Source organism: Dermacentor variabilis, chromosome 3 (genome assembly GCF_050947875.1).
Source record: "Dermacentor variabilis isolate Ectoservices chromosome 3, ASM5094787v1, whole genome shotgun sequence".
Lineage (NCBI taxonomy): Eukaryota > Metazoa > Arthropoda > Arachnida > Ixodida > Ixodidae > Dermacentor > Dermacentor variabilis.
Window position 1 is genome coordinate 148,654,183 of NC_134570.1, and position 24,724 is coordinate 148,678,906.

The 24,724-nt window shown below is 49.6% G+C and overlaps 1 protein-coding gene across 1 annotated transcript; it reads left to right on the plus strand.

Annotated features, from left to right (window-relative positions):
• The first annotated feature begins 15,520 nt into the window (after positions 1-15,520).
• Positions 15,521-22,527, plus strand: LOC142574804 (iris-like). Its single transcript, XM_075683814.1, has 3 exons — positions 15,521-15,666; positions 20,872-21,163; positions 21,312-22,527. The coding sequence occupies exons 1-3, from the start codon at positions 15,521-15,523 to the stop codon at positions 22,422-22,424; spliced, it is 1,551 nt and encodes a 516-aa protein (XP_075539929.1). The 3' UTR covers positions 22,425-22,527.
• Positions 22,528-24,724: the final 2,197 nt, after the last annotated feature.

The following is a 24,724-nucleotide window of genomic DNA, read 5'->3' on the forward strand; positions in this document are numbered from 1 at the left end:
GCGTTAGAATCACACCGCTGGGCAAGTTTCTTCTTGCTCACGACTTCAATGCAGCCTGAGCACTCCGCTTCCTCCGGATTGGTTTACATGCACAACCGTGCATGTAACTGTGCACAACCGAGGAATTGGGGTTCGAGGCCATTTTCTAGCTCGAGGACGCGTTGGGCCTCGGCTCACTGCCCGCCCGACCGCCCCGTATGGTTTGGCACGTTAGGCGCAGCTGCTGGCCAACTTGGCGTGCGGTGGTAATAGTCTCGGGAAAGCCCGAAAAATCCACCCACCGGCAATATTTTGGTAGCCGCTTGTTCCTTGGAGCAAACTGCATCGATTGTAGAACAGTTCTTGTACGTTGAGGCAAAACAATCCGGTCCACAACATTTGTAGAAACGGGAGCCGACGTGCTCGCACATGTGCGTTCGTAACGTTACCATCGCAGCGATGGTAATATATATTTTTAGCGTTCGTTGTGAGGGGGGGTAAAGAATGTTCCAGTGAAATATTGAATCCCAGTCATTGACAAAACCATGTTCAATGGTGACCAGTTTTTGGCAGAGCAACCGCTCAACTGTCGAGGGCACGTAAGTTACTCTCTGATTCAGCCATGTTTTACTGCCCACGTATTATTATGCGATCTCTAAACCCCTATGACCATCGTTACCCTTTCTGTGGGCGCTGTACCGAACGGTCATTCTAGCCCATGTTATGTTGGCCGTGATAACCACAGAATTCTATAGTATACACCAAGCCTATATGAGCAGGACAGTCTAAGCAGTCAGTCGGCTCCAGAGATTGTTGACACGACAGCCATTGAAGCTGACCGTGTAGCAAAGCCTACTTCCCAATAGGTTGGATAAAGCGTTCGTTCGAAGAACTTTCAAATGCTCGCATGAAGCTGGTATTACTACAGTGAGCAAGTCACGACAGAAAGAGCAGCTTCTGCCTTTATTTTGATGTCGGGCGTCCGATGTGGAAAGGATCTATACCTTGACTTGCACACGTCTTCTTAATCGTCAAGTAGAGTCGCTTCACTGAAGGTCACAACCGGAATTTATTCATTTTGTGACCAGTTATGGGAGTTTTGGGTGACGCGAAAGGAAATCCTGAGAGTGGTCCTGCACAATTTTATTGAGATGAGGACATCCGAAGTGAATTCACTCCATCGCCATCGGCGACGTCCAGCTGCCTTGCTATCTCTGCGGTATTCGAATTCTAGGTAGGAATGGCAATGCTTTGGCAAGAGAAATCATAGAGGCATATCATATTAGAAAGAAAAAAAGTGCCTGTATTACCGATACGTCAGTTGTCGGGCGTTACAAAGAAAAGCAGTTTTTATAAATTAGGCTGTCATCTATACGCTTCTTGATATGAGCATTGCTTGGCTTGATGGGCAGAACGCTTGCGCGGTCCTGGTCTGCTGTGCACTTAGGCGAAATCTTCAGAATAAAATTTAGTTGCGAGTTGTCCCTTGTCCTGTGCTTTTGTGCCTATCTTCTGTCCCGTCTTGGAATTGTGCTTACCAGTATTCAGTTGTTATGCCCTGCTATCGACGGCACATGTGGGGCCCAGCCGTGGAGGCTTAAGAACTCCAGAGGCGGGCAATGCGTTTGGCTGCACAAACGACCAATCCAAGTGAACGCGCCATCACGTTTCGCCCATTCGGCTCTTCCGGAACCTGGGCAGTATTTCGCCTTCCGCTGCTGGCACGCACGTCGTGCGCACACCCACTAGCCTTTCTTCCGAGCAGCTGTGTGCGTGCCAAATCGTGGTGTATACGCTGGTCTGAGCGGAACGAACAGTAAACGACAGGCTAAATGTCGATTATCCTTTCACTGGCACTGAAAGAAAGCCGATGATTGTCCTTCGGTTTAACCTCGTGCACTGTGGAGGCGCCATGCCTGCAACGGCGTTGCCGGCGCTTCTCATCGCGCCAGCGTTTCGGGACGCCTTCCACGCAACGCTAGGCTTCGCTATTCCTTTTAATGCTTCGCCTACGGGTGAAAGTGCCAACTTCTTTTTTTATTACGGATGCTCCGTGAAGGCCGTCACTCATTTTTCTTGTTGGAGCGGGAAAGTTGCAGCAAGATTGGGGACTCATAAGCCCACGGCAGGGGACGAGGCAGATAGGGACGTCAAAGGTTGCGTGAGATAGAAGGAGCGCGCACCGAAAAACAGCCACCTTTGCAGAGACAGAGAGAGACAGAGAGTGAGAGAGGCATAAAAGAGAGATGCCTCGACCTGCAGTCGCCTCACCGAGGCATCACAGTTGCTTCAACAACGCGGCACGCCTGGTGCCAGGCACGTTCGGCTACAAGAGTAGCCAGAAAAGCCGCTCTTTCATTACGCAGTGGCCGCGCTTAACACAACTCTCGTGTTCCCTTCTTAGTGGTGGACTAGTGACATAGCATAGAACTAACATACACACTATTGTTACGCGTGTAAAACTAGTTAAAATATGTAATTACATATAGAGACCGTTCGTGGAGACGAACGAAATCCCAGCCTGGCTGTGCAACTTTGTTGATGCTGTTATTCTACTGAGTGACTGGCGAATACCCACAGTGGGGGATTGGCCGTGAATCGGGTGGTTAAATTAGGTGTATAAAATCAAGGAAGTTAACGATTTGAACGTTGGAGCATAACAAGTAAGATTTTCGTGCGTAGGAATAAAGCAAACAGATGAAAACCGTGTAAACAAAATCTAATCAGAGATAATTTTCGCCGTCTTCAGGATCGTCGTCGTTGTCTTTTTCACCTCATCGTAACAAGACCCCCAGCGGAAAAGCACCGTCCCGGTGGTCCCGGTAACGGGACCACCAGGAAGGTCGTGCTGAAGTAGTCCGTGCGACATGAACGACATCAGGTGAGGTTAGGCCGCATGGCATGGTAGAGCTGACGGGGACTTTCTCATAGGTAACATCGTTCAAATTATGTAGGACGCTGTAAGGCCCCTTGCAGCAAGGAAGAAGTTTTTCAGAGAGGCGCACGCGACGGGAAGAGGACCGAAGTAGCGCATTGGAACATCGTCACCCATCGTGCACCTCTATCTTCCCTCTTTCCTTCCCCCTTCCCCTTCCCCCAATGCCGAGTAGCTGGCTAGAGGAATATACCTCAGGCCGACCTCTCAGCATTTCGTATCATTAAACTTCTCTCTCTCTCTCTAGTGGAAAGTGTACGTCATGGTGCCGCTGAATGTAAACGCGGTTTTGATTTTTTTTTGCGATGCCAAGAGACGAGTACGGGCAAGCTGCCTCGCTTTGTCAGCATGGGCTATGGCGTCGCGGGCATACTCGCTTCTCGAGGCACTAGCAGAGGGAAATGAATCATCCAAGGGCAATTCATGGTCGCGACAGAACATCAAGTAAAACGGCGAATAACTGGCAGTTTCCTGGCGTGAAGAATTGTAAGAGAACATGACGTAGGGTAGTGCAACGTCCCAGGCATGGTGGTCAGGCGGAACGTTCTTAGACAGCATGTCGGTGATGGTCTGGTTCAATTGCTCAGTCAGGCTATTCGTTTGACGGTGGTACGACGTTGTGAGCTTGTTCCTGCTAGAGCTGGACTGAAAAAAATAATTGGCTGCGGCTTAGCTCAGCTGACCCTGGATTTGCAAAGCAAAATCTTGGTTTAGCCTGGTTAAGTCTTGGTTTCACTTGGTTAACCTTTGGTTTAGGTGTAGTTATTATAGTAAGCTATACAATCATCGTTAAGCCAAGTATGACGGCTATGTCTAAGTCGGTGGCTAGACATGACTGTGATTAGGCTCGGGCAGACACGCATCGTTTGACGGTGCGATGCCGGTTGTGCCACAGGGAAAGCGCATGTGCTAGACATGCAGAGACGCTGCGAACATGCGCAGCGTCGAAGCACAAACGGACAGGGCGAGAACGTGGTCGCTACATTGATCTCGAAGGTGCGACGCCTGTTGCATTCCGGACCATCTCCAGTGAAGCAGCCCGCCGGGCGATACGGCTCAAAGCCTCCTGCTCCCGCGCAACGCTCAGAGGAGACGGCCTGGCCTCGCTCTCATCCATGGCCAAGCTCGCCCTGCCTAGGTGAGCGCGGCGTGGTCAGGCGGCGGCCCAGCTGCGGAGAGCCCATGCGCCAAGCCGCCGGAGGCCGAGCTCGGCGCGGCGAGTCACGTGATGCACTGCCAAGGCTACAGCGCAGCTGCGGCCCAGTAAGGTCCAATTGCTGGCGAGGACAAAACTCGGCTCGACGCGGTTACCAAAGCTTTGTCTTTAAAATTTAGGGAATTACTTGGGAAAGAAAAATACGACCACGTTCCGCGAGTAGCTGTCGTGGAGCGCCATACACTATAATGATGTCACGAGGGAGGAAATCCGCGACCTCACTTGTACAGCTGGTCGGCAGCGCTAGGGTTATGGCGTAGCGCGTGGCGTAATCCGTAGCGACAGGGGTGCACCTGTTGCAGGATTTAGACTCGGGAAAAGGACCGAGCAGATCTAAACCCATTCAAAAGAATGGGTCACTCGGGGAGTCGAGGGGTTTAAGATACCCGGCAGGAAGTGTCGTTGGTTTTTTTCGATGCTGACAGGGCTCGCAGGCCGCTACGTATCGCCCTATAGAGCGAGCAACACCGGGCTAGTAGAAGCGACGGCGGACACGGTCGTAGGCGCGAGTGACGCCAAAATCGGCTACAATTGCTGCGTCAAGAATCTCATAAAGCACTGCTGAGCGAAGGTGCCGGGGGACGACTCAGAGAAGGGAAGCACCGTCGACCAAAAAAAATGGCAGTGGCTTAGCTCGGCTATGGCAGGATATACGTAGCGAATGTTAAGGCATGGTAATCCTTGGTCAATCTTGATTACAAGTCCAGGTTAGTCTGGTTGTCTAGCTCTGTTACGGCATTGAGCCAGTCGTTCGGCGCGCTGTTCGTCTGTTTCCTGGGTGATTCGTTTCCTCTTCGTCTCGTTCCGATGTCGATTCCAGGCCTCCTCCTGCTTATCAGAATTGTCGCCGTCCATACTGCCACCTCAACTGTGGTTGCGGCGCACGCGAGCTCTCCTTTTCAATCCTCCGACATGTTATCAGGCATGCGACGCAGCTGGCGAAGCGAGCGGAGGCGAGCGCAAAAACGAGGAACGCGATGTAGGAAGGCGGTGTGACGAGAAACGCGGTGTGACGTCATGCGCCTCCTCGGAGCACGGCACGGCAAAATCGCAAGTTCGCGGCCAGTAAAGCTTTCGCTTTAAAGTTACAGCTGTACAAAACGCCATCCTGGAGGACGAACGACCGTAAGGATTGGTCAGTAGGCGCAGATTCAAGTTGCTGAATGTGGGTCCGCAAGGTGGCGTCACGGCGTTGCTCAAGCTTCCTGTCCAAAACTTGGGCGACGGATGAAACGCATGAGGAAGCGTCCGTCTCGTCAACGTTGGGTGTGTCTAAGGCGTAATGGGACAAGGAGTCGGCGTCGGTGTGCTGGCGCCGACATTGTAGACCCCCGAGTAGGAATACTCCTGCATCCCCAAAGACCAGCGTCCAAGCCTCACTGTGGGATCTTTCAAGGACTAAAGGCAACAGGCAGCGCGATTTTCGGTGACAATACAAAAGGACCGGCCATACAGGTAAGGACTGCATTTCGCAACAGCTGAGGCAAAAGCCAGACACTCTCTCTCGGTAATGGAGTAGTTTCGCTCCGAAGGAGACAAGAGGCGGCTGGCGTACGCATTAACCACGCTGAACTTGCGCCAAGGCAGCACCGATTCTGTGGCCACTTGCATTGGTACGCACCTGAGCAGGAGCTGAAACGTCGGATTAGCCGAGGACAGGTAGGGTATTGGGTAAGGTCGTCGAAAGAAAGCGGCAGCTTGGGAGGAGCCCTATGAAAAAGGTACACCTTTTTTTAGGAGCTCTCTGAGAGGCCCTGCTATGGTGGCAAAATCTAACAAAGCGGCGGAAGTAAGAACAAACTCCTGCGAAGCTGCGGACATCTTCTGTTGAGTGCGGCACAGGAAAGTCTTTGACGGCACGAATTTTTCCCGGTTCAGGTCGGATTCCAGAAGCGTCAACCAGATGTCCAAGTACACTTGTCTGACGATGGCCAAAATGGCATTTTTTTCAAGTTGGGCTGTAGGCCAGCCTTGCGCAAAATACCAAGAATGGCTGAGAGTCGCTCAACGTGTGCTCCCAACGTATGAATGAATGAATGTGTGTGGTTTAGTGGCGCAAGGGCCAGATATGGCCAAAGAGCGCCAAGACAGTGTTAGTGACTTCGCGGTGGAATGATGAGTTCTGTGACGAAGATGTGACTTGGCTGTAAAGTGGCCTAAAATAGTCGCTGTAAAGTGCGTAAAGCCTACGTGGTATAAAATTATGGCGATGACTTGTGACGAATACTATGAAGATTAAAATCCATAGTAGAAGAATGATGCGGAATATAAAATATATAAGATCGTAAAATTACATGGAGCACTGCTGCCTCGCCAGAGCCCTTGAAACACAAGGGCCTAGAGGCATGTGCTATACTAAACAGCTATCGCAGCGGCATCCTCTGAAGAGAGGACCCGCTACGAACATGTGGGGCTAAAAACATGCAAGACAACATCTTTCAGAAAACTTAGGACTGCGTTGGTGTCAAATAAAGGTTCTGGGCCGAGTAGCATTACGGGATGTAGGGGGATGTGCTGCCGGTATGCTAGGGAAAAATGTTTCCTTCTTTCAGATTCGGCTGCCCGACACTCCAGGAGGACGTGGAGGACGGTCAGCCTCTCCCCGCATCTACCACAGGTTGGAGGATCATTTCCAGTGAGCAGAAAGTTATGCGTGCCAAACGTGTGTCCTATTCTGAGGTGACAGAACAGGACATCTGTTCGCCGTGATTTTGTTACGGAGGGCCAAGAAACTAACTGTGGCTTTATTACGTGCAGTTTATTATTTACTTCTGCGTCCCACATACGTTGCCAGTGGTTTCGCAGTTTTCTTCTTAAGAAAGGCTTCAGGTCTGTGACAGGGACCGAAGCAGTAGGACTAACTGCATGCAATGAAATGGATGTGGCCATCTGGTCCGCTAGTATGTTTCCCTCAATGCCCCTATGCCCAGGCACCCAGCATACAATCACATGTTGGTTGGATATATATGCTTTACACAGTACGAAGTAGAGTTCGTTAATTACCGGATTTTTGTGGTTACAGAATGACATCAAGGCCTTCACAACACTAAGGGAGTCCGTATATATAATTGATTTCTGGAGGTTTGATTTCTTTATATGCTTTACAACCGACAAGAGTGCGTAGGCCTCAGCCGTAAAGATACTGGTTTCCGGATGTAGTACGTCGGATTCCGAGAAGGATGGACCGACGGCTGCATAGGACACCCCGTCGCGTGACTTCGATGCATCTGTGTAGAACTCCGTGCAGGAATATTTGTACTGGAGTTCCCGGAAATGCATTTGGATTTCTATCTCAGGAGCATGCTTTGTCACTTGCACAAAAGATATATCGCATTGTATGAGCTGCCACTCCCAAGGAGGTAGCAGCTTCGCTGGATGCATTAGGCGGAGCTCAAGGAGTGGGACATGCATTTGATCACTAAGCTCCCTCACACGCAGCGAGAAAGGCTGTCTTACGGAGGGACGATTATGAAAGAGTGTAGCATATGTCATATCGCTAACGGTATTGAAACATGGATGTTGAGGGTTAGAGTGGACTTTCAGGAAATATGTTTGGCTGATGTATGTTCTCTGCAGATGTAGTGACCACTCATTTGATTCTGCATATAAACTTTCGATGGGACTTGTTCTGAAAGCTCCAGTGGCCAGTCGGATTCCTAGATGGTGGACCGGATCTAGCATCTTTAGCGCGCTCGGGGCTGCAGAATGATAGATCACGGCACCATAGTCCAACCGTGATCGAATGAGGCTCTTGTAAAGGTTCATTAAACATTTACTGTCGCTGCCCCATGTTGTGTGGGATAGCACTTTAAGTAAGTTCATTGTTTTTAAGCATTTGACCTTGAGGTACTTTATGTATGGAATAAAGGTTAATTTCGAATCAAGTATGATGCCTAAGAACTTGTGTTCTTTGTTCACAGGAATTTGCTGGCCATACATTACGATACTGGGTTCTGCAGTAAGCCCTCTCTTTCTTGTGAAAAGCACACAAGAACTTTTGTTGGGGTTAACTTTAAATCCGTTTTCTTCTGCCCATTTGGACACTTTGTTCAAGCCCTGTTGAACTTGCCTCTCACATACAGTAAGGTTGCAGGATTTGAAACCTATCTGTATGTCGTCTACGTAAACAGAATAAAAAATGGCTGGCGGTAATGAAGCACGAAGGGTGTTCATTTTCACGATGAAGAGAGTGCAGCTGAGTACACCTCCTTGAGGTACACCAGTTTCCTGTATAAAAGGTCGCGACAATACATTGCCGACTTTCACGCGGAATGTACGGTCGGACAAATAGCTTTCTATTAGCACGAGCATATTGCCACGGATGCCAATTCCCGACAAGTCTCTCAAGATTCCATAGCGCCACGTAGTGTCGTACGCCTTCTCCATATCGAGGAATACGGATAGGAAATATTGTTTATGTAGAAAGGCGTCGCGAATGTTTCCCTCAATGCGCACAAGGTGATCGGTTGTGGACCGCCCTTCTCTGAAGCCACACTGAAAGGGATCGAGGATATTGTTGAGTTCAAGGAAATGTACTAGTCTGCGGTTAACCATTTTTTCAAAAAGCTTACAAAGACAATTTGTAAGAGCTATCGGACGGTAGCTTGCCGCCAAGGAAGGGTCTTTACCGTGCTTAAGAACAGGGACAACAATCGCTTCTTTCCATGTGGATGGGAGGTATCCCGTAGCCCAAATAACGTTGAAGAGCGTGAGTAGTGTAAGTTTGGTGTCAGTGTGTAAGTTTGTGATCATTTCGTACATGACTCTATCAGGTCCCGGTGCAGAGCTTTTGCATGTGGTCAAAGCAGCTCTCAACTCTGTAGTACTGAACGGCCGGTTATAAGGTTCATTTTGTCTGGATTTTTGTATTATTGGCTTACATTCTTCTATTTGTTTGTATTTCAAAAATGATTGCGAATAGTGGTTTGAACTCGACACGCTCTCAAAGTGTTCTCCAAGTATGTCCGCCTGATCTTTCAGTGTTTCACCTTGTGTGTTCACCAAAGGGAGTGAATATGTTTGTCGCACTTTTATCCTATTGACCCTGTTCCAGACTATGGTCTCATCTGTATAGGAGTTGATACCAGATAAAAACTTCTGCCAACTCTCTCTTCTGGCTTGTCGGCGGGTTCGCCTGCCTTGGGATTTTACTTTTTTAAAATTGATAAGATTCTCCGCAGTGGGGGAGGCGCGTAGCATCCCCCACGCTTTGTTCTGTTTACTACGAGCAATCCTACAATCGTCGTTCCACCACGGGACACGCCGTTTGCATGCCAATCCATTTACTTGTGATATACATTTAGTTGCGGCATCTATTATGAAGGCTGTAAAATATTCCACGGCAGCATCAATTCCTAACGAGGACATGTCATCCCATGATATACTGGTTAAGTTTTGGAATTTCTCCCAGTCTGCTGTCTCAGTCTTCCACCTAGGAGCCTGTGGTGGATATTCGTCTTCTTTAAGTGTTCTTAATAGTATGGGGAAGTGGTCGCTTCCGTAGGGATCGCTGGTAACTTCCCATTCTAGTTCAGGCAGTATAGACGGAGAAACTATGCTCAGATCAATTGAAGAAAAAGTATTGTTTGCAAGACAGTAATATGTGGGTTTCTTCTTGTTGAGAAGGCACGCACCAGAAGAGAAAAGGAACTGTTCAATAAGACGACCTCGCGAATCTATACGAGAGTCGCCCCACAGAGAGCTGTGCGCATTGAAATCGCCAAGAACAACGTAAGGTTCTGGCAATTGATCAATAAAGGATTGGAATTCGTGCTTCGTGAATTTGTAATGTGGGGGTATGTAAAGAGAGCCAATGGTGATGAGTTTGTTTAGGAGTACAGCTCGAACCGCCACTGCTTCGAGAGGCGTTTGTAGCTGTAAAAGTTGACATGCAATGCTCTTACGGATAGCAATGGCAACACCGCCCGATGACGCGACAGCACCATCGCGATCCTTGCGAAATGTTATATACTGTCGGAGAAAGTTTGTGTGTTCGGGTTTTAAGTTTGTTTCTTGTAAACACAGCACTCTGGGATTGTGTTTGTGGATTAGTTCTTGAACATCATCAAGGTTTCTAAGGAGACCTCTGACGTTCCACTGAATTATCTGTGTATCCATATTGGAGGTCAATAGGTGCTGTGTCTACGGAAACGGAAGATATGCCTTAGATTACAGAGCCCTTTCGAGGCCCTGTAACAGGGGTTTTGCTCTTTCTGAAGCGTTCGAGCGAGTGTCGACGCTCCTTCGGCGCTAGGTGCGCCTTGAGGATAGGTGTTGTGTCCATTGCCTCTAGTGAGGCGCCGGACACGTGCTCTTGCGAGCTAGAAGCCACCAGGGAAGATCCCGCCCTGGAGGGCAAGACCCCTGCGCCCACCAGCCCGGAGGTCGATGGGGCTCCCTGAGGGATTTGGCTGCGCCGGCTGTTGCCAGCGCTGGAAAGGGCCGGGGAGGTTGGGGCAGCCTCGGCTGCGCCCACCTTCGGGGTCGATGGCCCCGTTTGCTGAGTAGGCGGAGCAGCGCTAGCTGCAACCGCCGCGGGGGCAGATGGCGTAACTGCCGACTCACTGCCTGTGGGTCGGACAGCCACCGGAGGCCGCTGTGACGCTGCCCCCTGACGCGCCACTTCGGCAAAGCTTTTCTTTGGCAGGTACACTACCCGCCTGCGTGCCTCTTTGAAGGATATATTCTCTTTTACTTTGATCGTTACTATTTCTTTTTCCTTCTTCCATGAGGGGCACGACCGCGAGTACGCGGCGTGATCCCCGTCACAGTTTACACAGTGGAAAGCGTTCTCACAAGCTTCAGAGGTGTGTTCTTGGGCACTACATTTAGCACAAGTCTGGCGGCCTCGGCAGCTCTGCGAGCTGTGACCGAAGCGCTGGCATTTGAAACAACGGAGTGGGTTTGGCACGTACGGCCTAACACGGAGCTTGATGTACCCGGCCTCGATTGACTCGGGCAAGATACTTGATCCAAAAGTAATTATTAGGTGCTTCGTCTGGATCTCTTTACCATCCCGCCTCATCTTAATTTTTCTGACGTTGATCACATTTTGTTCGCTGAAGCCCTCCAGGAGCTCCGCCTCAGTCAGGTCAATCAAATCATCATCTGACACAACACCACGGGTGGTGTTCATTGTACGGTGTGAGGTTACTGTTATGGGGGTATCCCCAAATGACACTAGTTTCTGTATATTCTCATATTGTTTCAGATCGCGGAGCTCCAAGAGGAGGTCACCGCTTCCCATTCTCGACACCTTGTAACCTGGACCAAAAACATCAGTCAAGGACTTTGAGACAAGGAATGGGGAAATGTTTCGAACTGCTTTGTTTGGCTTTTCAGAGTGGATAACGTGGAAGCGCGGGAAATTCTGGATTTGGTGTCCAAAAAACTTGAAGACATCTTCGGTGCGCCCTCGTTTCTGAGGGCGATCAACAAGGGAGGGGAAAGAAGTTTCCATGAAAATATGTGTACATTCGGCAACAGCGCCGACCGCCCACCATGGAGCCCAACGAGGGGACGCGGCAGAGCTTGCATACAAGTCTGCACGACGCCAGTCGTACGCCGTCACTATAACCGAATATGGTTTACCCAAGGTTGGATAGCCACACAGGGTTAACCCTTGCCGCCAAGGAGAAAGGAAGTAAATAGAAGAGAGAAGAAGACAGGAAAGATGTAAAGTGAGAGATAAAGACGAAGGTTTGAGAAGAGAGAGACAGGAAAAGGCGACTACCGGTTTCCCCCGGGTGGGTCAGTCCGGGGGTGCCGTCTACGTGAAGCAGAGGCCAAAGAGGTGTGTTGCCGCCGCCGAGGGGCCGTAAAGGTCCAAACACCCGACATTGGCTCAACCCCCAGGATCCCCTTTTCCCCGGACACGGCTAAGCCACGCACGGCTACGCGCGGGAGGGTCCAACCCCCATGTGCTCGGGTACGTGGTGTCGCAACACACCAAACGCCTGCTGACGCAGACGCCCCTGCGGGGGCTCCGAACGTAGGCGAGAACAGTATGCCGTCATTCAGGTGGCAAAGACAAGACGACCATGTAAAGCCTGCAAGTAAAGAGTCCACCCAGCGCTCAAAGGCGGCCGGAGTGTTATGTAAGCCTAAGGGCATAACCTCAAATTGAGGAAGTCCATACGCTGTTACAAAGGCTGTCTTTCCACGATCGAGATCACGCACAGCAATTTGCCAATACCCTGACCGAAAGTCGATGGATGAAAAGTACTGGGCAGCATAGATACAATGAAAGGCGCCATCTATACGGGGTAGTAGGTAGTCATCCTTCTTTGTGATGCGACTGAGGTGCCGATAGTCAACGCAGAATCGCCACATGCCGTCTTCCTTTTTCACTAACACGACAGGTGACGCCCAGCGACTTGACGACGACTCAATGATATCTTTTTATAGCATCTTGTCCACTTCTGCCTTCATGACTTGCCTCTCCAACACTGAAACTCAGTAGGGTCGTCGATGAATTGACTGAGCATCCCCGGCGTGGATAGGGTGTTTGATAAGGGGTTTCTGGCCCAAGGGACGGTTATTTATGTAAACATGATGTCTATATATATACAATAAGTTACGAACCGCTTCAGCTTCACCAGGCAACATGCCCAGGGCTATCTTTTTTTGCATTGTCCTCGTTACAACTGACAGACTTTGAAGGTTCACAGGAGTCGTCAATGCCAAAAGTCTGGACGATGAGACCTGTGAAAGCGCTGATCGTGGCTAGTGATATTCCGTTGGTAGCACTTGATTTGTCTGGCCAAAATTCACCTTGGGAAGGCCCGTATGATTGTCGGCGACGCTTAGCATGGTATGAGGGACGTTGACGTTGTGCATGAGAACAAAATCACTAATTCGTGCAGCGATGTAAAGACTACATGGAATTGGCGGTGAAGGTGACAGTTCGATGTACGTGAGGACCTACGGTGGCACATGAACAAAATCAGTCGGACTTAGGCGTATGTCGGATGGAGCAGGAGGATCGGAGAGCAGAGGCCGGTCAAGGCGGAAAGTACTTGCCGAACAATCGTTGAGCGCAGAACGATGAGAGAGTGTCTATGCCAAGTGAGCAAGAACGGTGAAAAGAACGACAGTAGGGCGACCAGCAATGCTTACACGTACAGTACCCATTCCCACTATGCCAACCGTTCTGCCATCGGCGATGAGTACGACCCAAATGATGGCAGGTGCGAGAATATTTTTTGACGACGATGAAGGTAAGCGCTCATGATGGAGATGTGTGCGCTGGTATCGATGAACGCATTGACAGGCGTTTGATCTACTTGAACATCTAAAAGGTTGTGCATTGTTGATAGCGTCAGTGAAGGATATTGCGACAAATAGTGCATTTCAGCACAACCTCGAATGTCACATCGTCTAGTTTTCCGGCTGGGTGGATCGTGAGCACGTCGGCGAAATAGTGAGGGCGGCCGTTGCTGACAATATTGTAGTAAGGGCGAGCGAGCGTAAAGGCGATCAGCAGCAGAAGCGCCGTCGAAGCGGCAGGGTGAAATGCTTCGGGGCGAAGTAAAAAATTACGATGGTTGCGTACGCCTAATTAACAATTTAATGGCTTCATCGTGTACAGTCGATGGTGTAAACGCAAATTTTTTTGGAAAGTGCGGTTGCTTACTCATCCATTTTTGTGTGTGTGTGAACTTTTAGCTCTTACTTTAAAGTCTGTGTGTTGCCTTGTGATTGCAAGGTTGCCAAAGTGGTGCCGTTGTTCAACTCTGGTGACACTCATTCTGCGTCAAATTATAAACCAATATCATTAACCAGCGTCCCTTGTGGGATAGTTGAACATGTAATTTATTCTTACCATTTTAAATTTCTTGAAGCCAATTCTCATTGCACATCTCGTCAACATTGTTTCAGAAGACGTTCTGCTGTGAAACGAAATTAATTTGATTTACTACTGAACTCTTAGCAGCCTTAGACTTGGGATTTTGCATTTATTGTGTATCTGTAGATTTTTCTAAAGTTTTTCACATTGTCGGCAACGAACTACTTTTCTCTTAAGCTCAGTACACTGAATCTTGAGCCTAACGTTCTTGCATAGATAAATATCCTTTTATGAAAACGACGGCAATGTGGAACTGCCAATGGCTACTATTCATTTCACTATCCTGTCCTTTGAGGAGTGCCTCAAAGTACGGTCCTTGAGCCCCTTTATTTTCCAATTGACATAAACGATTTACCTGATTGCATGAAACCTTCTATTACGCTTTTTGCAGATGACTGTGTTGCACATCGCGTTATTTCATCTGATACTGACACATCACTACTACAGTCTGGCCTTAACAATGTTTCTGATTGGTGTAACACCAATGACACTCAATGACACTCAACGCGATAAGTGCAAACTAATGAGAATTTCTCGTAAGCTTTCCACTAATGCTTGTAAGTATAATATAAATGGTTCCACTCTCGAAAAAATGACTACTCACAAATACTTCGCTGTCCACATTAATTCTAACCTGTCTTGGCAGCCGCACATTAATTATGTTGTTGATGATGCTAATGATGCTAATCGCCTGCTTGGGTACCTGCCCTGTAAATTTTCTATGGCCCCTTCTTCTCTTAAACTCCTTCTTTATAAAGCTTTCGTTGGTTCCAAACTAGAATATGCATCAGCTGTGTGAGCTGCATTTACTGAAAGTCTCACAAGTCACCTTGAAGATGTACAAGGTCGTAGCGCACGCTCCATTTAGTCTAACTACTGCCGTCTTTTCAGTGTTTCATCTATGAAAACAGCGTTACCGCTTCCGTCACTTTGCTTACACAGGAAAATAGCACGCCTCTGTTCATTTTATGAGATCTACTGACATCATGCACAACAAGAATCGTTTTCCCATCCTTCATAGATAGCATCGCGTACCGACCATGTTCATAAAGTCTTTGTTCCGCGTTGTCACACTAACCAACACTCTCATTCATTCGTTCCTCAGACTTGTAATGACTGGAACCAGTTGCTCACCTCCATTGTATCGATTACGGATTCCAGTGACTTTAATAATGCGCTTCAATTTGCTACCTGAGATTTGCAGTGTGCTTTTTCTTTCTTATCTATTGCTGCCACTCCCTTCTGTAACGCCTCATGGGCTCTGAATGTATCTAAATAAATAAATAAATACACGAAAAGATAAATATCTGAACAAATTAATAAATAAACAAACAGTGCATTGGTACGTGGCATTTTCTGAAGACGCATCATCATCATTATCATCGCTCCGCGAGCGGGAGCTCGCGACGCGGTTCCGCCGGCCGACGCGCGATCGAACAGAAGAAAACGTTTCGGCAGCGGCCCGCTTGCGATCGGCGGCGGTGGCAGCGGTTCCATTTTACCCTCCCCGTCTGACTTGCTCTGCACCCTGGTCTCAGTCGCGATGATTCCGGAATATTCGCTGCAGCTGCCTTCGTCCAGCACCCACGTCTCGCTGACTCACGCCACCAGCACCCGCAGTCCGTCTTGGCCCCTGAACGAGAGGCGCCAACAGGAGGGCAAGTTCAGCGGCAGTCGTGAAGGAAGCAGGTGAGCTACTCCAGGCCTGCGACGTTGAAGCATTTGCGCTGATAGGGGAAGCGCGCGTGCTGTCTACATTCTCTTGGCTGCAGCGGAGAATAGACGAGGTGCAGCAACAACACACGCGACGAAGAATAGTCTCTAGTTCTGTCAGCCTCCATGGTGCGCGCTTCTCTGTTTATGTACAGCGTCCGTTTGCTGAATTTGGCTCAGCTTAATAGAAAAATGGCAGAATAGACCGGAGATGAAAATTTCCGCTTATCAAGGTGGCAGTTCACATCAAGATACTCGCGATAATCCCTAGTACGGATGTTAAAAGGATACTGACGTGACATTTTCCTTACGGGAAGGTGCTGGACCTCTAAGCCCTAGTAGAAAGTAGTGGCATGCCTGCGAGCGTCGCAAGTAATTTAATATATTAGCCTTACAGAGTAAGCTTCAGGTTCGCTTTCCAAGAGGGTGATTTGTTGTGACATCACGACACCGTATGTGGTCACGCGCGGCAGCGAGACATTGCGACATTTCGCAAAGCACTCCAGCTCCCTCGGATTCCTCGTTGGCTGCGATTCGTCTTGAGGGCAGGTGTAACAGCGTATACCTTACGAACGAGCAAGACGGAGCGAGTGTCAGGTGTCAGAACGCTGCAGTATCCTGCATCCATATGACCGTATACTGCGACGTAATGTCAGCACACCCCCTATTGAAAATCCCAGTATGCAGTCTCCAGTGCCATGCTGGATTATGGGCCCAGTATCGCGCGCTGGATGCTGGGGCGCTCGGCAGGCGCGGCATACTGGGAGGCGCTGGGTATACGGGTGCGAAAAGCAGCTCTAGCGCGTGAAATACGCGGTGCCTGGCCACCGTATATATATATTTTCTTTCTACCACAGAAAGGAACAGAGAGCGTCTTATTGCAACAAAAAAAAGTTACAACGAGGATTCGAGCGCCTGGCCTACACATCCCAAGCCCGGTAACTTACCGCTTCGCCACTCCAGCTCATGGCGAAGTGTGATTTACCATGTCAAGGCCCAGCCGCAGTTTTACTTTCGCAGAAGCGTCTAGCACAGACACGGCTGACGTGGTATCACCCCGCAACTAAAACTTACGCCTGTATGAGAAAGAAAAAGCTGTCCCTATTCAGTAGTATCGTTGGAAGTACCACAACACTGACTTTATTCTGCGGTTAGTATTTTAACTTCCAAAAAAGTCCTAAATGAACCGCCGACCGAGGACACTGTTTGGGCTGTTACTGCCGATTTTGATAGCCGTTTCTTGTTCTTCGTGCGAGAGATGTACGACGTTTTCTTAGTTCAACGATCCGTTTCAATCGACACGTCTCTCTAGTCACATCCCTTCGTCAGCAAAGCGTACGCGAGTGCTGGGAGCCTTCGACGACAGCGCATACACGTATGTTTATAAAGCGTCACATTGGCGCTCATCGCTTCTTGTGCTGACACTGTAGAAACGAAAAATTTGTATATTTAAGAACACCGATGCGAAAGCTGGAACATAGAGTGATTTATCCTTGTTAGAATTCTTGGTTCCTGAGCCCAGAAGGGGCATGTAAACGGACTCGGCGGGTACGCAAAGCCTAAGCTTCGATGGAAAAGAGCGATTTTGGCGCGGGTACCAGTCGATCGCTAAAAGTTTTGCATTTGAGCTTCAGAGCCTTCTATCAATTATCTCTTAGTACACTAGGCGAAATCGACGCACACGAATCGCCTCAGGTTTGTTATTGGTGTAATAATATCAATCAGCGGCAGGCTTCCTGGGAGTCCGTTCAAACGCGTCTGAACGACTTCTGGGTTTCACGTCGACTCCACAGCACTGCGATCACAGCGAGAACTCACACTCATCGGTTGCGCACGAACTGCTGAAAAACGAGGTGTGAAATGCCTTTGCGTGATTTCGTTCAAGAATATAACTATCCGCCCAGTGAAAAGGGAAACGGAGAAAACCAAAGTGATCTTCAGTGTCAAGTATGTATGCATAAACAGTCACTGTGCACGTGCTAGTGCGCGAGTTGGTTATACATGATTAGAACGAAGGCGTTTTATTTGGCGCCTTCGTTATAATCATGCATAAACAGGGCAGCTCACGCACCTTTATTTCAAGCTGCGACATGAAATACAATTGTATAAGGCGTTTAATGCTCAACAGCGCCTAGACTCCTTGCGTAATGGAACCAGTGCGGCACAAACTCAACCAGCGCAGTTTCCAGTGCGAGCCAGCGGGCTGCAGCTAGAACCAGCGCGTCTTTAGCACGCACCCGTGCGCTCCATCGTCTCGTCCACTGTGACCCATGTCTTAGCCAGCGTTCTCACTATAGTGTGCCAGTGGCTCCTTGCGAGTGCCAGCGTCCGCAGTGCAATCCAGTGTCAAGAAACGCGCTGGTTTCACACTTGAAGGCACTGGAGGACGCTGGTTTTTGCAATGGGGACCCTGTAGAAGCAGTACCAAAACAGGCTGTAGAAAAACAATTGTAATAAGTTATTTACGGCGCTGTGATCGTTATCACTACTTTTTCTTGGGGAGATAGTTACCGTATCTTCATTTAAAGCAATAAAGAAGATCAAGGATATTGTACTAAATTATTTTAGTGTAGTTTGCGTCTACAGTCGCCACAAGTCTTTAACTTTTTCTCTGGAACATGCAACAGATTTCATTCAAATCCGCCAGGCGGTTGTCTCACAAAAGCATTCATGCGTTTTACATGTATTCGAATTGGGATATCGGAGTTGGCCTTCAGGTAACGTTTCCACTTAACCCACTTTTGTTATTTGTTCTTGTGAATAATGAGTATTGCGGGCATGTTGTGCATCAGGAAGTCACTCATATTGCAAGAACTTTTGCTAAAAACTCTGTACTTTGCGCCAGTCTCGATAAACAAGGGCTGGAACTCTGTCGCGAAAGTGTTGCTATTCAAGCAGACAAATTTTGTCACTGAATTTTGCTGCAGAGCGAAAACGTATTAGTTGGAACAGCGATGCATTTCCCTGCAGATTTTGAGCACTTACTTTTCAGAACTCGAACTCTGCACGATGTTTATGTTGTAACGTTACGCTTCGAATAGAGCAGTGCCGTAACTAGGTAGTGGGACGGGGAGGGGGGGGAGGGGGGTTGCACCTGCGGGCCGCCGCCTCGGTGCCCCTGACCTATAGTGAAGCTATTAGAGTACAGCCCCACTTAATTATGCAGTTGCGACATACGCCCTACGGCCATTAACAAAAAGTACATTACAGCTCTTATTCGCAAATTCTAATGGTGGTAACCGCATTTATTCGGACGACGATCACTGCTGTGAAGCTTGGTGAGCAAAATTTATCCTTTGTAGCACTTAGCTACGTTTGAGTGGATGTCTCATTTTCCGTTTACTAATTAAATTTATCTTCTTCTTTAATCTATTTCTGCTCCACCTATTTCTCTAATTCTGAGAATGTCGATGCCTAAATACGTGGTATATGGCTGCGCAGCAGGCCATAGAATATTAGACAGAAATAGCTTCTAAGGTTTAAAGCAGAAACTTCAGAAAAAGAAAACGGACAGAAGACGAGACCCACACAAGCAAATGTGTGCGTCTCGGGCTCTGTTCGTTTCTATGTTTCTGCGCCAAGCACTGTTAAAGATGTCGCACTAACAAGGCGAACACTAAGCGCCCGCAAATATAAAAGAAAATATTCTAGTATTTCGTAGATTTCCATATAGCTTATTTATTAAAGCAAAAAGCTTTCTACAAGCTTTCGCGTATTTGTTAACGTTTACTATAAGCGTCACCGGTTTCTCACAATTTATTGGTCCAAGCAATGTCCGCGAACGAGCTTGCCAACTGATCGCGAGCTGGAATAGTATTGAATGTGGAGAGAGTTGGTGCTCTATTGCTCGCGGTGCAGCACTTCTCGTCCTGTTCTAAAAATAATTAATCGTGAACGAGGTACGATTTGGGTAAGACGAAATCGAACTGGCGGATCCTATCAGCGGAAGATGTCGATAACGAAGAATGCCGCGCCCTCGCACATGTGCGCGAACGAAGGGGATGTTGCATATCCCTGCACGGGGAAAGGCGAGTTGTGACGCCATCTTAAGCACTACCTGTCCAAACGCAACCTTCTAGACTACGGCATTGCAGGCTCCAGGAGAGATGATCTTACAATAACAGATTTAATTATTCAAAGTTATAAGATTAGCGATAACTCAGCTTCAAAGGAGAGGCAGGGAACTTATTGTGCGGATAAATACCGAAAGGTGAGTGTCCTCACAGTGGCGTGATCGGCTCGTCGGTTTGGTCTCATAACTGGGGTCCTCGAGGGTGGCGTTCACTTTCTACGACTACAGGCCACGTATTCCTAAAAACTTCCAAAGTGCAGTGTAAAGAGGTAGTTTGATTTAGGCCATATGCTTGATAAACGTGCAGACTAATTCAGAATATATTCGTAATTTGCATTCATTGTGTAAAATCGCCGGACAAAAAAAAATACACGGGAGAAACGGTCGCTCACGTTTTATGCGCCTTCATTTTCTTGCGTCTGGGTATGACTCACAGAATGCTACAAAATGACGTCAAATACCAACTCGCCCAGGTTTGGCATTTTCTGGTAGATTGCACTTCGGGGCGAAACATGATATATCGTTTTCTTTGGTTGAGTAGGGAATATATATCAACAAATCCGGATTGTTTTTTGCACCAATATAAACCCAGGCCATGGTGCCAGGTGAATTAGCGAAGGATGAACCAATGATTGCTCATAACCCGCACTCATGTACGAGGCCTGGGCGTCCCTAAAGACATGAGGGAAAAAACATTGTGAGAAATTTTGTACAACTGTAGGACATCAGCCCTTCCTTACCCGCAGCATCGCTCATAAAACATTGCGCTGGTAAAAATTTTTCACTGTTCGAAAAGTTCGAGAAATGGCGCTAGTCGGGCCAAACTGGACACCCTTGCAGTGGCGCGGATTCTCCGCAAGCTCTTTTCGTAGTGGGATGGCGAACAGCAAAGGGTGGTGCTAATACAAAATCCCGTACAATGCAAAGTTGAAACACGTCAGGCGCCGGCAAACATCCTCCACAAGTTGTCAGACAACGAGGTATAAGTTCTGGTCTCACGTTATTGAATCGGGGCAGCAACTGCGACATCGATAGCGGGCAACAATCAGCCGCGAATAACCGCAGTGACTTGCTTACCAGTTTCCCATGGCACGTGCTGCACACCGCAGGCCTTCAAGAAAGAGCTTCTCCCGGCGCAACGCCATCGCTGAGCTGAGCAACGCCATCCTGCAGTTCGGCGTGAACCTGTACCGCGCGCTGCGATCTGGTTCCGCTACGGCGGCGAGCGACACGCTGCCGGTTCATGACCATCTAGAAAACGTGCTCTTGTCGCCGTACCTGATCGCCAGCATGATGCAGTCCATGGCAGCAGGCGCACGTGGTGAAACGGCCGCGCAGATTTTCCGCCTCTTCCAATGTCCCGAAGTGGCAGGCGTCGATGGACCAGACATAGGAGACCAGGTAGCTTTAGTAGCAGTGGGAGAGCGCGCAGGGCTGCATGGAGACGGGAAAGGCACGCAGAACGCCGTCTTGGCTTTTTTTGTATCGAATCACGCGCTCTGTTTCTTTGCTAGCGTACCAAGGAACTTTTCCATGTTGTGTTGACCAGGTGGTGCGGTACTTCACGTACCGAGACAAGCGCATCCTGCCGGACGGCCGTCGGAACTACTACCAGCAGGCCGGCTTCACGACCCAATACGACTGCTGGTTGCACAGGGACCGCCGGGTGGCACTGAAAGAAGACTTCGAGGCGCGACACCTGAGGCGGCTGTGTGAAGACTCGGCGCCGTCCTCGTCCCAGAGCGGCGGTGCTGGAAGCGGCTCCGACAGACGTCGCCACAAACGCCCACGCTGTGGTCGTCTTCTTCGCAGCCAGAGCCACGACTTCGTGAACGACTCGGTCCACCAGCGTTGGAAGATCGAGGCTGAGCTGAAGGACACTGTGTCACTTCTGGGAAAAGGTACTACCTTCGAGGCACTTCCGCGTGGCTCAGTGGACGAGCACACGTCTCTCGTGCTGGTCAGCGCCGTCGCGGTCAAGGGCCGTTGGCGACGCCGCTTCCACCCAGTCCAGGTGAACGAGGGGATCTTCTACGAGCCTTCTTCGGATGGAGCAACGGGAGGAGTGCAGCAGACGGCCAGCTGGGAGCCACGCGCGGTCATCATGATGCACCGGACAGGAAACTTCCGCATGGCCGATAGCGCTGAGCTCGAGGCTACGGCTCTTGAGCTTCCTTACAAGTCCGGCGCACGGTACCTTGTCGTTTTTCTACCGCAAAGGCAAGACGGCCTCGACACGCTCGAGGCTCGGATGACCGCCGCCAACCTGGCGCAGTGTCTCCGCCAGATGAAGCGGCGCATGGATGTCGACCTGACGCTGCCCAAGTTCCACGTGCGCGCAGCGACCGACTTGGCGGCGGCGCTGTCGTCGATGGGCGCAGATTTGCTTTTCGACAGCGGCGCTGCCGACCTTTCCGGCATGTGCGCATCCGAGGGCGCGTTTGTGTCCGTCGCCAGGCACGCGGCCGCTTTCCGCACCAGCTGGAAAGGACGCGTGAGCCGCTCCCCCGCGCTGATGCCGTCGATGCAGCACGAGAAATTCACTGTTAACAGGCCGTTCCTGTTCCTGGTGCTGAGTCGGAGACCCAACGCCGTGCTTTTACTGGGCTCCGTGAGGAACGTCAGACCTCACTTCAGCCCGGAGCATCTCCCGTCGGCCTAAACTAAGGGACTGCTGCAAGCGCCTTATGTTCAGAACGCATTAATCAGTTTATTTGTATTTCGTTTATATTACGTAGAACTTCTATTCGTTAGATAAATGACTGCCCGAGCTACACGAGAGTAAGGTGCGTCCAATTCTCTGAACAATCCGAGAGAGGGCGTAATGGGTGCTCACCTGCCGCTCGCCGCATTTTCGAATTGTTCGCGCTAATTAAACACTTACACTAAAGCGCGTTTTCATTTCAGTAACTTCGAAACAACGCTTATCGATTACCAGTGCAGTTATCGTGCAGAAATTTCGCAAAAAGTTCTATTTTCGTGGCAGCAATACCAGTCGTATGTCTGCAACAGCACGATTCAACACATCGAGGATGTGCGCGTACATTAATTTGTATTGGACACAAGCTGAGAAAAAGAACAAGTACCTCATTCAGCGAATCGTGCCAAATTTGAATGATGCAGGGACTAGCGCTTTAGAAATTCTTGATAAAAAATTTGGAGGACGCTTAAACTTCGCCTTTAAAAGTGGAACGCGATAGCATTCAAAGATCCCTGAGTACATCTCGCGCTTCCCGGCGACTGGAGCTTATGTAACCGTAATGTTTACCGCAGACACGTATCCAAGATTTTTTTTCCTTTAAGGGGGGGGGGGGGGGCAGGCATCCATCCCAGGGTAACTTTTCTGTGGAAATGAAGTGGTGGGATGGCTTTTCTAGTACAAATGTGAATACTGCCCACCGTTCGCCATAAAGACGCGTAAACCCGCAAAATAGTAATGAAATGAGGCGTATCTCACAATAATGCCTGTGAGATACACATCTCCTTTACTTGACAAACAAGGAACCACATCAAACGGACTCGCACAGGAAGGGAGCGCCCGACGAACACTGCCAAGAAGAAGTAAACAAGCGAAATTGTAAAATAAAGATTTCTAGTAGTGTTTTCTGAATTAGCTCTTCATGAATTATAGAAGAATAAGAAGAAACCTTATTAAAACAATGGTCCGGCAGTTTGTGTTGTGGTGGCTTCAGTTGGTGTCTGGAATTCCTTGGACTCGGGCGGTTTCTTCGGCTTGCCGGATGGCCCAGAACTGGTTTTCCAACTCCGAACTTTTGAGAGCCGCCCCCCAGCGGCGGCGACGCCGATGGAGAAGGACCCCGGCGGCCTCCGCAGCTGGGGCGGCGTCGGGAAGAAGCTAACTCTAGGCATCCTTTACACTGGTAACGGCCATGGTTATGGACGCGTCGCGAACGGAGGTGCTTTCAGTATCGTTGCTGCCGGCACGTTCGCAGAACATGTGTCGCAACGTTGTTCTCTGTCCGCACGCTTTACACGCATCGGTTGGGTATAAACCCGGGTAGCAGTGATGTAAGACGGCGGTGCTATGGTAGGTGTGTGCTTGGAGCAAGCGTAGTGGGGTTGTGGCCTCGTTCTTGTTTAATTTCTCATGCGGTGGCGGGAATGTGCGTCTTTCGAGTCTGTAGTGTGGGGTGAGGTCTCTGAACGTGGTCAGGCGATCACCCTAGGCCCATTGTGATTCTTTTGCTGCATTTCTGTCGTAGTGTCCCAATCCAGCAGATCCGATCCCCCGCTCTCGGGGGCGGTGGCGGCGGCCACCATCTGCGGCGGCTCGGCGTGTGAGACCTCGAGCCGTAGCGTGATCCCCCTCGTTGCCCGCGAACGGGACATTGGTGTGTGCCGGGCTTCAGAGGAGGAAGACCGTAGAATTTTGAGGTTGCGAGGGCAAAATCGAATCGCCGTCGTCGCAAATTCGGAGTATGCGGGCTGCTTCCCGCGCGACGCGGCCGCGCGCAGAAATCCGCGGATTGCCGCTGATCACGACCGCAGCGTTCGGAACCGCGGCGATTGCTAGGGCTCTCGTGGCTTCTTCGGCCGCCTCCGTGTGTCCCGTGGTCACCATGGCGCTCGCGAGGCACCTAACCGTGCGGTCTACTACCGCGAGCGCGTGTGCGCCTCTCCCTTCTCCACACCGCGCGGCGTCCAAGTACACCGCTTTGTTGCTGTTGCCAAACCTCTTTTGAAGGTCGCTTGGTCATTTGTTGCGTCTCCCGACGTGGTGCGTCTTGTGCATGTTTTTGGGGAGTGGTGGGATGATCAAGCGGCCGTGGACCGAAGCCGGAACCGCCGTTTTTTCTCCATGTTGAGTGCGGTACCTGACGCCGAGTGACTCGAGGATGCATCGAACTGTCTTTGACTTCGATAATCGTTTGTATTGAGCACTGTCGTGCGCCTCGATTAACTCGTCAAGCGAGTCGTGAAGTCCGAGCTTTAGAAGCTTGT

Excerpts from the sequence above, each read along its gene's own strand:
- LOC142574804 (XM_075683814.1), top strand. The coding sequence starts at position 15,521 with ATGATTCCGGAATATTCGCTGCAGCTGCCTTCGTCCAGCACCCACGTC. Across the intron at positions 15,667-20,871 it reads GGCAGTCGTGAAGGAAGCAG|GCCTTCAAGAAAGAGCTTCT; the intron begins GTGAGCTACTCC and ends TGCACACCGCAG. Across the intron at positions 21,164-21,311 it reads GACCAGACATAGGAGACCAG|GTGGTGCGGTACTTCACGTA; the intron begins GTAGCTTTAGTA and ends TGTGTTGACCAG.